Raw genomic sequence first — 14,587 nt, 5'->3', positions numbered from 1 at the left:
TCTTTCCCTTTTTCTTTCCCACTTCTTTTCTCTCTTCTCCCTGCCCACCCCACACTGGAAGTGGTCATCTTCGCTTGCAAAGGACGAATTACACCACAATATAATAATAATCCTTGGTTGGTATAAATTTACAGTTGTACTGCTATACCTGCTGGAGATCTGGCTTATACATCTAACTCTTAGCAGATTCTGTGTGACCATAACTCGGCTTTCCTTTTTGTGCCACTTTTTCTCTATCTGTATGAGGATAATGGACTTGATTCTCCTTGCATATTATCCCACGTTAAGCAGGAATAGTTTAACTGAAGTCTAAGACCTTGACCTCCTCTCACTGGCACCAGTGCACCTCTGGACTGATTTCATTGGAGTCAATGGTGCTATATCAGCATGTTCTGGTGGGTCGCTGAATTGGGCTGAGTGATATTATGTTGATGTAAGTCAAATCTGTTATAGTCAGTGATGTTGTCCTGGTGTGAATTTGGAGAAACTCCACACATCAGTATAAATCAGAAGAAACTCCATTGAAGTCAGCAATGTTCTCTTGATATTAGTAAGAGGAGAATCAGACCTAGCAATAGCTATTTGCTAAACTATGCCAGAGTTAGCTATTTTTTCAGCATGCAGAAAGCTTTGAGATGCTTGAATGAGACATGCTAGAGAAGGGCAAGGACTGGTAAAACTAAATTGACCCATCCACAGCTTATTCAGAACTACCTCTCTCCATTGTTAAGAAGAAGTACTTTTGCCACGTAGGCTAGCGTCCAGAAACCTACCATTACTTTTCTCTGAGTGGTTCAAGTTTAGCATCCTTAACTCCTCCGACAGCTCCAAGTCTAAAAGGGAAACAGAAGAATGGGACTATTCCATGCATCTAAAAGTCAGTGGGCCAGATCCTGGGCTAGCACAGCAACGTACAAATGATGACACAAGATCAGACCAGGAATGCATCTGGTCCAGTATCCTGCCTCCACTAGCAGCTTCAGAAGGTGCACTGAGGTGATAATTTCCCATCAAGGCAGGTTTCCTTCCACCTCCCACTGATGAAAGGTTGGTTTATGTCTTGAAGTCAATGGGGCTATGTTGGTTTACAGCAGTTGAGATTCTGGCCTAATGGAATGGTTTTGGCTTTATGTAGGTATAGCCAGGAGGAGAATCTGACCTGTTATTGTGAGACTGATGGCTCTGAATTTACAATGGCATCCAGAGGAGCCTTGCTGGAACAGGATATGGCATGAACTTTGTCTGTAGCTGAATGGGACTTGGCTGAATTATTGGAGCAGGGATTTCTCTGGGGCTGCTGGTAACTCCTCACGTTCAGGAATAGCACAAGCCTGTTTAGCACTCAGCGGTAAAGCAGGGTTACTTGTATGCATGGATCTTGATATCTTAGTTGCCCTGCATCTTGTGCAGTCATTCACACCAGTACAAGATGGGAATAAACTACTGGTTATGTTGGGAGGCTGACAGAATGGGGAAGAGAATACAGGGCTTATAGTATTCCCTGTAAACCAATGGTTTCTGTTACAGCAAATTTTTCCCTGAGTGTGAATGAATGCGAAAGGCTTGGGACAGTGGAAAACAAGGCCCAGAGATTCATCATTTCAGTGGAGTTACTCTGGATTTACAGTAGTATAGCAAATGTGAGAGAGAGAAGATGAAGCTGTTTCACCAGCGTTACTGAGATTGTACGAACGTAAACTATGTATACATATATATTGGGAGGTAATTTGGTGCTAGTGTCACTGAAATCTGCATGCATATTGCCATTACTTGTGTGTATATAGTGGGAGTGCCTTGTTACTCAGTAGCTGAGTTTTGTGTGTATGCACATGCATCAGGGATGTTTTTCACTAGTGCAGGGCTGCCCACGTGGCCTGCTAAGAGTTAAACTGCAGCTCCCTGGACTCTCTCCTGGGCACTGCAGCCCCCATTGCTTTGTAGTCACCAGAGCTCCCTCTCTCCTCCTGCTTGTGCATCCCGTCCCTGTCCCTGCGAGCTGGATGGCATATCTGGGGAGCCTGCGGTTCTGAGATCCACATGGCCTCATGCAGCGGAGGAGTGCAAGGGAGACAGTGAGGTGGAGAGGGTGAGGGAAGCCCATATAGCGGGGAAAGCACAGCAGGGGAATGCGGGGGGAGGCATGGGAGAAATGGCCCAGTGGTGATGGGAGTCCATGGCAGGGAGCCCCTGGGCATGTGGCCCCTCAGCCAGTGAGAAGTTGGACAACCCTGCACTAATGTAACAAACCCAGTAACTGTATGTGGTGAAGAGGTAAGAAAAAGTTTCTAACTGTTGCACTGCCCCCCTTCTGTCCCTGCAGCATCCTAGTCCTAAAACAGATATGCTGTTTCAGAGACATGTATCATATCCTCCCCTCTCCCACATCAAGGTATGCACACGTGTCAAAATTTGTTTGTGAACAGTGGGACTTACATTTTGCCAGTGCAAAGGAGAGGGAAACTGCCCATATTGCAAAACAGACCACCATCAGGATATATAAAACCACAATGGACTTCTCCTTGCAACATCTATCTTGAGCCGAGGGAGGCATTGGGTCAGCTGGAGAGAGCAACATCAGTTAGAACAATCTACAATTGTGTCCCCTGCCTCCATTCTACTATATTTGCAGGATTTCCCAGCAGGAAGAATCCCAGAACTATTCCCCTCAGGCTAGGCTCTTGAATTTCAAGAAAAACTCCATGGTTATTTAAAATGTTTTGGAATCATCGTAGCTTGCATCAAAACAATGGTGATGACTCTTTCAAAAGAGTAACAGGAAGAGTGGTGCAGGGGTTAGAGGATGGTGGACATCTTGGATTCAGGACTAGTTCTCTTTCCAGCTGTCAGAAGGGAGTGGTGCCTCATGGTTGGTCTGGGAATCAGAACTCCTGGATTCTGTTCCTATTGGGGAATGGAGTCTAGTGGTTAGACGGCAAGAGTGAGAAGTTGGGGAAGGAAATGCAGGACCTTCTTGTTGCAAGGGTACAGTTCTCAATGTTGTCCCAGGCATGGGTGTTGTGCTGGCTCAGTGTGGGTGGTAGGGCAAGTCAGAGATATTGGAGTTTTACCTTTGAGACACTAGTTCCAGTCTACACCATTGACTTCTGAAAAGAAGTGCTAGAGACTCCATGAAGTCTAATAGAGATGTTGTTTTGATTTTACATGAAAGATGCTAAGGAACTACTTGCTGGAAAGTAAACTAAAGCTGAAGACATATCCAGTCGACAGTGACCAGAAACACACCTTTCTCATGGCTGCTTTGTGACCCATCTGAATCCTTTGACTCTGAGCAACTCACATGGCATGGTTTAAGGAAAAGTTGACTGTAGGAACCCTGACTTACCTGTCTCAATAGGACTTGAAGCTGCTGGTTTCCCTGCTAGCACATAAACCCCTACAGATGGGAAGGAAAGTGCAAGCATTAGAGGAAGGTGTGAGTTCAACATGGGTCAGACAAGCCTGTTTCTCCAGCATGTGTCATTGCTTGGCAATAAGGAGTGAAATTCATTTCTGGTGAAAATCCCATTGACTTCAGGGAATTAATACAGTCCCTGGAATGAAGAGAATGAGGAGAAGAGCATATTCTACCTGGGACAGCTTTGCTTCCCTGGTTTGCTTCAGCTGGCACCCACTGCGGTCTGTGATTTCCTGTCTCAGTCAAGGACACATCATCATAATCCTCCTCATCAGCAAAGCTATCAGGTGAGTCTAAACAGAAGAGAAGAATTCATCACAGTGCAACACTTGGCAGACTATACTATACTGTGCTATCTGATTTTGTGGTCTAAATGAATTCAGCCCTGAGCAGTGTCATGTGGGAATCTGATTCAACATAGGAATGTATATTACTTATATAGATTAAGTGTAATAGTATTACGCTAAACATATGAATAAGATACACTATATTCTCCATGTGAGACTCTCGGTAGCTTTGGATCTACAGGACTTTATACTACCTGCAACAAGTTTTTTTACAGGCTGTCCTCATTATTGCTGGAAGGATGAGACTGTCACTTAGTTCTTTTGAAGCTTGATTTGCTTTTTCTTTATAGTGATACACATCTGGAGTAACTCCACTGAAGTTAGGAGATGTAGGGTTTGCCTACAAGGTAAATGGAGTAAGTGCAGCTGGAAATACTTTATGATCATAGGCAGTTTTTCAAGGGTCAGGATTCAATTCTCTTATACCTTGACACCTAGAAGCCAACAGGAGATTGGGATTCCACACTGTGGGTAGGATCCTGATCATTTGTTAGGCTTCTAGGTGTTAAGGAAATACAAATAGTAATAATTTTTTAAAAGTATAGAGAGGTGGAAAATTTCGTTCCTTAAACATAGGTCTCAAAGTACCTTTTATGTGTTAGTTGAAATGTATCTCCAGTTCATGAATGAGAAAATCAAGATGCACATAAAATGTGGACTTGCCCAAGGCCACACAAGGTTCCCAGCTCTGACTGATTTGAACCCGTCTCTGCTGTGTCATGTATGTCAGGTTTGAGTCACAGGGCAGCCGTGAGGCCCCCTGGTGGCCATGGGGCTCTGACCCAGCTCTGTCTCTAAGGCAGGGGTGGGCAAAATGCGGCCCATGGGCTTGATGCGGCCCACCAGGCCATTCTATCCGGCCCATGGGGCCCCTAAAAAAATTAGAAAATTAATATATATCTGCCCCTGGCTGCCTGGCATGTGGCCCTCGATGGCTTGCCAAAACTCAGTAAGCAGCCCTCCACCCAAAATAATTGACCACCCTGCTCTAAAGGCTCCTATACACATGCAGGGAGCATGTTGGAACAGACTTGATTAGTTGAGTCCACTGGAGCATGGTAATTACTGCACTCCAGCATCATTGTGTTTATTAGCATCCCTGTGCTGAAAAATGGTGGTGGAGTGCTTTAACTAAAGTTTGTTTGACCTGCTTTTGTTAAAGCGCCCCTGTCACCATTTTTCAGTGTGGGGACACCAATACGTATGATGCTCTGGGCACTTTAATCAGTGCAGATCTTGAAGCCACGCTAATTAACCCCCCCCCCCCGCACCTCCTGGAGCATGTCTATAAATGCCCTAAAGTAGCACTTCCTTGTCTCCTAGCCTACCCCACCTTGTTCTTAATTAAGATTAAATAAGGGAGGCTGCCCTTGGGTTTTGGACTGAGCCTTAGTCCAACCAAATCCCTCCTGGACTCTACCACCCTCACTCCAGCTGTTAAGCTCACTGGACCCTTTGGGCTTGTCTGTGCCCCCTGCAAGGCACCTGCAGCCTTAAGGGCTAATTGCATATTCATACCTCTCCAGGGTACCCATAACCTTAAGGCCTCATTGCATGACTCCGTCCTTCCCTACACCATGTCCCATGCCTCACACCTCACAGGTGTCATATGCCTCACAGGTGTTATTTTATAGTCATTTACCTTATAGAGGTCTTGGCTTTATCAACATCCTCCCCTTATGCTCTCACGGGGCCTTTAGCCCAGGCCCATAGTTCTGGATCTGGCTTCTAGGTTCCTGCCTTCCTAACTGCAGGTCCCTGACCCTGTCAGTCTCTAGCAGTGCTCCCTCTTGGACCTTGGGCCCTTCCTAGACCCTAGTCCTGCTCCTGGGTCAGTAGAGATCTCTAATTTCACTGTCAGGTCTGGAGCCGAGCTACCAGGAGCTCCTCTTTTTGTGGCTCTCAGGGCTGGACTGGCTCAGGCACTTAGATGGCTCAAGCCCTGCCCTCTCCCAGACAGGTGGGTCCTTAATCCGCCTCCCTCCACCACCTGGAAGCTGTTTCTCGAGCAGCTTCTTCTCTTAAAGTGTTACAGGTGTCTGTCAAGTTTCCCTCTGCTTTATGCTGTGGTCCAGAGCGTGGCCAAAACAGCCACGCAGACAGCCTGATCATACGGGGAAAGCAATACAACTGACTCACCTGATCTGAAGTGACTCATATGTTCTGCTTTCCCTGCCAATGAATAAGTCCCTGCAACAAAGAAAGGAAAGAGTATTATTTGGAGAATGTGGGAATTATCTACAACAAGGTTCCCAAACTTTTTCTTACTGGGTTCCCCCTTCCAAATTTACCAGTTGCCTGTGTACCCCTACCAGCATATGTGTTATATTTTAACCCCTTAAGTGCCAATTATTATTATTATAATGAAAATTAAAACCACCGTTACATAATTAGTCCTTGTGGTTAAATTGGGAAAATGCACCCTCAACTACTTTATGGTCTGGTAGCTAGGTAATTGGCTCCGGTGTAGGACCCAAAGGGTATTTGATTGATGGAAATGAGTCATCATGGCGGAAGGTGACCAGTGGTGTCCCTCAAGGTTCAGTACTGGGATCAGTGCTCTTCAATATGTTCATCAACGATTTGGATTCGGGTATTAAAAGTGAACTGGCAAAGTTCACTGATGACACCAAACTATGGGGGAGTGTGGTCATGCTACAAGACAGGCTGGCAATACAGGCCAACCTGGACAGGCTTGTGAGGTGGGTGGGTCTCAACCTGATGTTGGTGAATATGGAGAAATGTAAAGTGCTCCATGTGGGGAGAAATAATCCACTACACACTTACAGGCTGAGCAGTGCTGTGCTTGCCGATACCACAGCTGAATAAGACCTGGGTGTCATGACTGCCAACAAAATGAACATGAGCCACCAATGTGATGCTGTAGCTGGCAGAGCTAAACCAAACGCTGGCATGCATCCAGAGGCATCTTGAGCAAGGCTGAGGATGTCATCCTCCCACTCTACTCGGTCTTGGTAAGACCGCAGCTGCAGTACTGCATCCAGTTCTGGGCACTGCACTTCAGGAAGGATGTGGAGAAGCTTGAGAGTCCACAGGAGGGCCACATGCATGATTAGAGGCGTAGAGACCAGGTCATACGAGGAGAGGCTGAAACACTTGGGACTGTTCAGCCTGGAGAAGAGAAGACTCAGAGGCAACTTGGTGGCAGCCTATACGTATATCAGAGGTGTGCATGAGGGTTTGGGGGAGCATCTATTCACCAAGGCCCCCAGGGGAGGACAAGAAATAATGGGCACAAGCTGATTGAGGATTGCTTCAGGCTAGACATAAGGAAAAACTTCTTTACAAATCAAGTGCCGAGGGTTTGGAACAGGTTCCCCCCCAGAAGTGGTACAGTCATCCACCCTGGCGATCTTCAAAAAATGTCTTGTTGCCCATCTTGCTGGGGTCATCTGATCACAGCAGTCTTTCCTGCCCATGTGCAGGGGGGCTGGACCTGATGATCTGTCAGGTTCCTCTATGATTCCAGCCCCTAACATCTATGAAACTGAATTTTTCCCATGTACCTTCCAGAGATGTCTTGTGTACCCCTAGGGGTACGCGTACCAGTTTGGGAACCCCTGATCTAGAACACTCCATGATGGCATTTGTAGTTAGCACCAGAAACTTATCAGCTGCAAACAAGCAGCTGAAACCAGTTCATCTTCACTGTGGCTGCTCTTTAACAACTTAAACTAGAGCAGAGTTGGACAGAGATATTTGCATGTGTAAAAGCAAATAGTTGCTACCAGAAACATTATCTGAGGAGATACATTCATCTAGTCAGGGAAAGGAAATGATGCCACATGAAGCAAAAGTCTTGCCAAAACCATCTGGACTTCGTAATTTAGCAGTGACCTTGGAGACTTAGGAGTTATTCTACAAATTGTTTTGGATAATGCCTAAACTGTAAATATGCTAAGATAAACCCAGCTCTAGGTGCAGTTCTACTAGTAGCAAGGTGCTTTTTTATGCTTCTTCATATAATAGAATAAGCTATGCTAGGATAAGCTCTTTTATACCAATCCCTATATAGTTATGCCCCTTGTATCATACTACTCTGCAGTTAAATTAATACAAGTTTCTAGTGCAGGTAAGCTATGGCACTAGCTCAGATTTGCTCTTCTGGCTCTGACAGATTAATACCGATTCACACCATCTGAGTATCTTGGTCCTTGAGGTCAATAGAACAGTGCCCTTTTCCTCCAGCTAGGGTTCTGCCTTAAAATTTCAATCAGTTGATGCTGATTTACAAATTGATGTTGATTCTGACCAGTTGGAGATCTGGCTCTACTGACTGAAAGCTGGCAAAGGACTGGATGACTCAAGGACAAGGGTCATGCAAATGAAACAAAATGGAAAGCTGTGCATTGGGAGCTAATAAGAAAAATTTCTGATACAAACTGGGAGGGGATCAACTGGAAATTACAAAGGAAGAGAAGGACTTGGGTGTGCGAGCTCATCACACGATGATTCTGAGCTGCAAATCTGATGGAGCTGTGAAAAATGCTATCGCGGTCCTAGGATGTACAAAGAAAGTGATTTCCAAAGAAGTTAGGGAAATATTAGCCACTTTATGTGAGGCACTGTTAGGCTTCATTTGGAGCACAGTGTACAGTTCTGGTTACCACTGTTCAAGAAGTGTAAACTCAAGCTAAAGCGGATGCAGAGCATGACCAGGGAAATGAAAAGCCTGTTTTATGAGATAATACAGGAAGTCGACTTTCACTTTCTGAGCCCGAGACTGAGGGGATATGATCACTGTCCATAAATACATCAAGGTATTACATAATGAGGAGAAAAGGTATATAAGGTAATGGAAAATGTTGACACAAGAGTGCAAGAGTCAGAATGGTTCAAAAATAACTTTAGTCAAAAATTAAAAAGCACCACTGTTACCCAAATCCAAGATGACTTTGAATTTAAGATGTCCCCACCCCTCCATCATTACATTCTGTAAACGGAAAATTATAAATGTATTTATAATTTCCCATGTATAAAATCTAATTAGTAGAAGCTCATATTAAATTCACCCCCCCTCCCCCACAGGCACACTTATGTGGTGGGGAAAGCAGCAGCGGGAGGTGAGGGGCCAAACCCCCGCCCCTTGCTCCCCTGCCCTTTGCCATCCTTGGCTGACCTCCCTGCACCTTGCCTCACCAGTGCCTGCCCTGCTGCTATGTGCCCCTCCATGCCAGTGGAAATATTTAAGAGCAGGTTAGACAGACACTTGGCTGGGATGGTTTAGTCAGGGATGAATCTACCTTGTTTAGGGAGCTGGACTAGATGACTTGCAAGGTCCCTTCCAGCCCTACTTTCCTATGATCCTATGTCAAGGCTTATAACTCTGCTTATGAGGCTTATAACTCTCAGACACTGTTCAAACACAGTTTAGTCTTGCAGCATAGAGAAGACTTGAAAGGGTTGGCTTCCAAGACCTCTACTCTAACCTTGGACACTTTATGGGAAGCAGGCTATGCCGTGTAAATGTTATGGTCACCTTTTAGCTCTTGTCTACACTGCATATTATTGCCTGGAACTGACTGCCTTTTTGTTCACTGAAGATTGCTAACACACTGCAAAGACTGATCTAGACTGGGCATAAATATTTGTGGTTGTAAATCTTAAAGGAAAAAAACCTGTTTTAATTTAGTCAACGAAGGGCTTCAACTAGTTCACACTGGGAGCATCTACATGAGACGTTTACTGTGGAGCTGCCTAATTGGCTCTGCAGTAAAGTCTCCACATCTACACATGCAGCCCTATTAGATCACAGTAAACTAATAAACAGCATCAGCATCATAGGTTAGTATCTGTAAATACAAGTACTACCCTGCAGCAGTATTTAGTGCGTGGCAGTGCATGTGTCGACGTTGATAGGGCTGGCTGGGGCACGAGGGTGCTTCAGTGCAGGAGCTGCCTACCAGCTAGCCCCATGCTGAAGCACCCTTGTGCTCCAGCCACCCCCTCCACAGCACATTGAGCTGGGGCTGGAGCAGCTCTGGACTAGCTGGATCTCCTGTTAGCTGGGGCTGCTCCAACTTGGCTCAACATGCTGAGGTGGCAGGTGCACATGTAAACATGGTGCCTGGGAGCAATAAACTCCAGTGCAATATGCAGTGGAGTTTAATGCTTCACATTAATTGCATATGTGTATACCCACTAGCATGGGATCTGGCCCATGTCCTATTGCTGTCATGCCATGTGCTTCCCCAATGAGCTAAACTCTGCTAACAACAGAGGAGCTGTGCCTGCTGCCATTAGCGGCCTGATTTCAGCATTGATTTAATTCACGCCACAACAATTTGCAGCTTCTAGGTGTTTCTCCAGTGTTTTACACAGTAATCTAAATTGGAACAGCGGAGAATCCTAAAGCGATAACTGCTTGATTTTATTTTTTTTTAAATAGGGGAGATTTTTCTTCTTTTAATTATTTGGTGATCTTCACCAATACACACAGAAGTACTTATGCTTATGCAGACAGCAGTTTGGACACTATGTGTATTTATATTTGCATACACAAAAATCCAGCAAATAAATGTGTACACCTAAGCCCCTGCCACATGTTAAATGTAGTATGCAATGATCTGGTTAATCATACAATACATTGACACCAGCCCACATGCAAAGTAATGATTACTTACCATGTAAATTGACTCCAGACTATGCACCCTGCCACAGGTTCAAATTATAGCTGGACTGAAATCAGCTATGAAGTTGTTACACATTTTCAAGCACTAACTCTGTAGCTGACTGCCTTTTTTATAACTGGATGGACATTTTTATGGTGTGATAATTACTTTACACGTATGGCTGGTCTAAATGTGTTGAGCAATTAACCAGTTAATTGCTGGATGGATATTTTTATGGCGTGATAATTACTTTGCATGTGTGGCCAGTCTAAATTTATTGCATGATTGACCAGTTCATTGCATAACATATGTAATGTGACAAGAACCATAGACTCAAATCACAATGGTAGCAAGCACAGCCCTGAACACAGAAATAGCAATATGCATGTTAAAAAAGCAATGCACATACATAAATACACAACTCTCTACATTGGTGCACATGTAAACATGCAATCACTTAGAAAAGAACAGCATGCAACTACATGCCGTCACACTCCTGGTATGTAACTCACCTAACCAGAGCTTACCTATCCACTCAATGGTACACAAAAGATCCTTGCACATCTTCATGCACCAAATGCATACAGTTATACGCACTGCACAATTCCCGCAGTGCCCACATCTGCACACTACTCCCCTTTTTAAACCCTGCTATGTGAACTGATTTCCAGTCATCTTGTCTTTACCTGATCGTCTTGTCAGTCCCTTTCCTGGTGATGGTGGAGGGCACAGCCAGTTCCCATACAGTTCGTGCTCAGCCATGGTTCCTTGCTGGAGACCAGAGGCTCAGGAGTACTGATGTCAAGTCAGATCCAGACCAAGACGCAGAACTCTACCGTATATGAGGGGCATCCCACTTTCTTGCTCTTAACATCTCACTTGGGACACTTGTTCAGCTCTCTTTGTTTCACTTCCTCTCTCTGCAAGGGGTGGGATGAATAACATCATGCAAATCACCGGCAAAGCACTATGACAGATTTCTAAACCCAACATGTATGGTCAATTCCCAATCCATATCTCATGCCTAGGACTAGTAGAATGAAAGCATGGCTGGAAACATGGATGATGCCATTTCCACACAACTGCTGCACTGAAATCTAAGCCAAAGGGAATTTTGCTGTGGGCTTGCATGGATTTGGTAGTTGGTTCTCAGGATGACATCCGTAGCTAGCATAAAAATGTATTGCTTCAATGACATTAATGGAGCAATGTATACATATACCAGCTGGGGATCAGATTGATTTCAGTGAAATGATGCTAATCTGTAGCAGCTGGAGTCCTGGCTTTAGGATGGAATTCACTCTGTGGAGTCAGCATGAGGCCTAGGTATGACTTAAATCCCATTGACCCACTCTATACCCCGTGCCATTGGGCACAGCAGTAATTCAGGGAGACCTGGAAAATGTGGAGGCTCTTATGTGCCATGTAGTTCAGTCATACCACAGTACCTCTGTGGAAGTGCAGGGTAAAACATTAGCTGGGAGAGGGATCAGTGATTGGGTGGCTAGTGGGTCGCTGAACTGCATGAATCTCTTAAGAATATGGAAATTGCTAAACTGTATCAAATCTCTGTTCTTTTTAGTCCAGTTTCCATTGCAGCTACTCCTATGGTCCTGAGAAAATCCCAGCTGTACAGTTCAGCAATTTTGGAGTTCCCTCAGCCAAAACATCGGGTAGAAGCAAGAACATACTTCCCCATCATGGAGTTCTGGCTTTGGGCTGGAGACCACATTTTCACTCCAAGTCCCAAAGAACACCATAGTTGCACAGCTGAGAAGAATAACATCTCTGGCAAGGGATGTCTGCAACACTGGCCTCTGCCATGTGTGGACATCAGTCATGTTGTAAGCTGGACTAGTGGAAATGCAGCTTTCATGGCTTTTATTTCCCAGGCCTTGGGCTAATTTTCTTCAGGGAGGTCCACTTCAACCACTCTGCAGTAGGGAATTCCAGTTCCATAATGCCCAGCAGTTCCCTAGAGGAGGTAGCTTGACAGATTCTGTCTGATAAGGGCTGGGTCATAGGATAGTGCTGCATGGTAGCAGCTGTCAGTTTATTTTATAATAAGATCTTCACTGATGCAGCAAACCACAATGTAGCTAGGAAGGGGAGGGAACTAGAAGAGGATGTGTTTGCACCTGTTAATATTCAGATGCATTTGGTAAGTCCCAGCAATCATCATCCTGTGTAATGAGTTGTGTTCTGATAATTAAGAAGGGCATAAGGTTAAGATGATAGTCAGGTTATCGTAAGGCAGCAATATTTCCTCTTACCAGGCACACCTGCCCCTTGGACTACAGCTGGAGTTGTGCCGATGCATTCTAGAACCTGCCTGCTCCCTAGTGCCCAGCATTGCTGCTTGAAGCAGGGGCTCAGTGATACTTTCCGAGTGCGGTGAACTGCATTGTGGGATCGCCTTGTCCACTGCAGTACAGGGAAGCTTCAATGTCTGTTTTCCAAGTATACTATAAAGAAACCAGCAGCAAGATACAGGAATAGGAGCTAAAGTCCTTGTCTGATGCTTTGCAAGCAGTTAGGATAACCAACCTTTGGAAGCATGTAGAAGGCCTTGGTGGGGTCATGAGCTGAAGTCTTCCTTGACTTGATTCATATTAGGTGCCCTATTGGATTGAGCAATGATGTTTTCCTTGGCTCATTATTTTCCCTACCAAGGGACCAGGACCTAAGCACTTATTACTAAAGAGTGCAGCCAAATGGATAGATTCCACCTTGTCACCCTGAGGTAAATCTGGAGTCACACTGCTGATTTCCAGGACGTGACTCCGAATTTGCATCAGTTTAACTGAAGTTACAATCTGACCTGAAGGTCCTTTTCTCCCTTGCCAGAGATGTTATTCTTCTCAGCTATGCAGCCATGGTGTTCTTCGAGGATTGGAGTAAAAGTGTGGTCTCCAGCCCAGAGCCAGAACTCTGTGATGGGAAAGTATATTTCGGCTTCTAACTGATAGTAACTTGGGCAGCAGCGACCACGAGATGATTGAGTTTAGGATTCCAAGGAAAGGAACAATGGCAAACAGCAGAGTAAGGACCCTGGACTTCAAAAAGCAGACTTCAACTTGCTCAGGGAACTCATGGACAGGATCCCCTGGGAAGCCAGACAAGGGAAGAGGAGTCCAGGAGAGCTGGCTGTACTTTGAAGAAGCCTTACTGAGAATGCAGCAACAAACCATCCTGATGCACAGGAAGACTAGAAGTATGGCAGAAGACAAGCTTGGTTTAGTCGAGAACTCTGGACAAATAACTAGGGAAGAATATAAGAGCATTGCAAGGGCATGCACGGGTGAAGTCAGGAAGGCCAAAGAGCAACTGGAGTTGCAGCTAGCAAGGGATGTGAAGGGGAACAAGAAGGGTTTCTACAAGTATGTCGTAGCAAGAGGAGGATCAGGGAAAGTGTGAGTCCCTTACTGATTGGGGGAGGCAACCTTGTGACAGAGGCTGAGGAAGAGGCTGAAGTGCTCAATGCCTTTTTCACCTCTGTCTTCACAGGCAAGGTCAGGTCCCAGATTAGTGCACCAGGCAGCACAGTTTGGGGAGGAGGTGAGCAGTCCTCAGTGGTGAAACAACAGTTTAGGGACTACTTAGAAAAGCTATATGTGTACAAGTCCATAGGGCCAGATAGGATGCACCCAAAGGTGCTGAGGGAGTTGGCTGATGTGATTGCAGAGCCATTGGCCATCATCTTTGAAAACTCATGGTAATCAGAAGAGTCCTCAGACGATTGGAAAAGGGCAAACATAGTGCCCATATGTAAGACAGGGCAAAAGGAAGATTCAGGGAACTACAGACCAATCAGCCTTACCTCAGTCACTGGAAAAATCATGGAGCAGATCCTCAAGGAATCCATTTGTAAGCACTTGGAGGAGAAAAGGATGCTTAGGAGCAGTCAGTATGGATTCACCAGGGGCAGGTGATGCCTGACCAACCTGATTGCCTTTTGTGATGAGATGACAGACTCTGTGGATGTGGGGAGACTGGTGGATGTGGTGTATCTTTATTTTAGCAAGGCTTTTGATATGGTCTCCCACAACATTTTCACAGGCAAGCTAAGGAAGTGCGGGCTGGATGAATGGACTGTAAAGTGGACAGAAAACTGGCTGGATCATCAGGCTCAGTAGTAATCAATGGCTTGATGTGTAGTTGGCAGCTGGTATCAAGTGGAGTGCCCCAGGGGT

General features: G+C 45.3%; 1 protein-coding gene across 4 annotated transcripts in view; it reads right to left on the bottom strand.

The window, feature by feature from the left end:
• Window positions 1–14,587, bottom strand: part of LOC102381472 (CD209 antigen-like protein C) — a 29,520-nt gene that overhangs the window by 5,816 nt on the left and 9,117 nt on the right. For 2 of the 4 annotated variants that reach the window (XM_006023342.3, XM_025203823.1), the window contains exons 2-7: window positions 11,081–11,314; window positions 5,902–5,952; window positions 3,589–3,708; window positions 3,344–3,394; window positions 2,434–2,559; window positions 774–833 (exon numbers count right to left, since the gene is read on the bottom strand). In XM_006023342.3, coding sequence (XP_006023404.1) covers window positions 774–833; window positions 2,434–2,559; window positions 3,344–3,394; window positions 3,589–3,708; window positions 5,902–5,952; window positions 11,081–11,156 — 484 coding nt within the window. In that variant the 5' untranslated portion in view covers window positions 11,157–11,314. The remainder of the gene's footprint in view (window positions 1–773; window positions 834–2,433; window positions 2,560–3,343; window positions 3,395–3,588; window positions 3,709–5,901; window positions 5,953–11,080; window positions 11,315–14,587) is intronic. The other 2 variants (XM_025203825.1, XM_025203824.1) reach the window with 2 other exon arrangements.

This window comes from Alligator sinensis, unplaced genomic scaffold, assembly GCF_000455745.1.
Source record: "Alligator sinensis unplaced genomic scaffold, ASM45574v1 scaffold707_1, whole genome shotgun sequence".
Lineage (NCBI taxonomy): Eukaryota > Metazoa > Chordata > Crocodylia > Alligatoridae > Alligator > Alligator sinensis.
The sequence above is the reverse complement of the archived record's forward strand: the minus strand, read 5'-3'. Positions and strand labels throughout refer to the sequence as shown.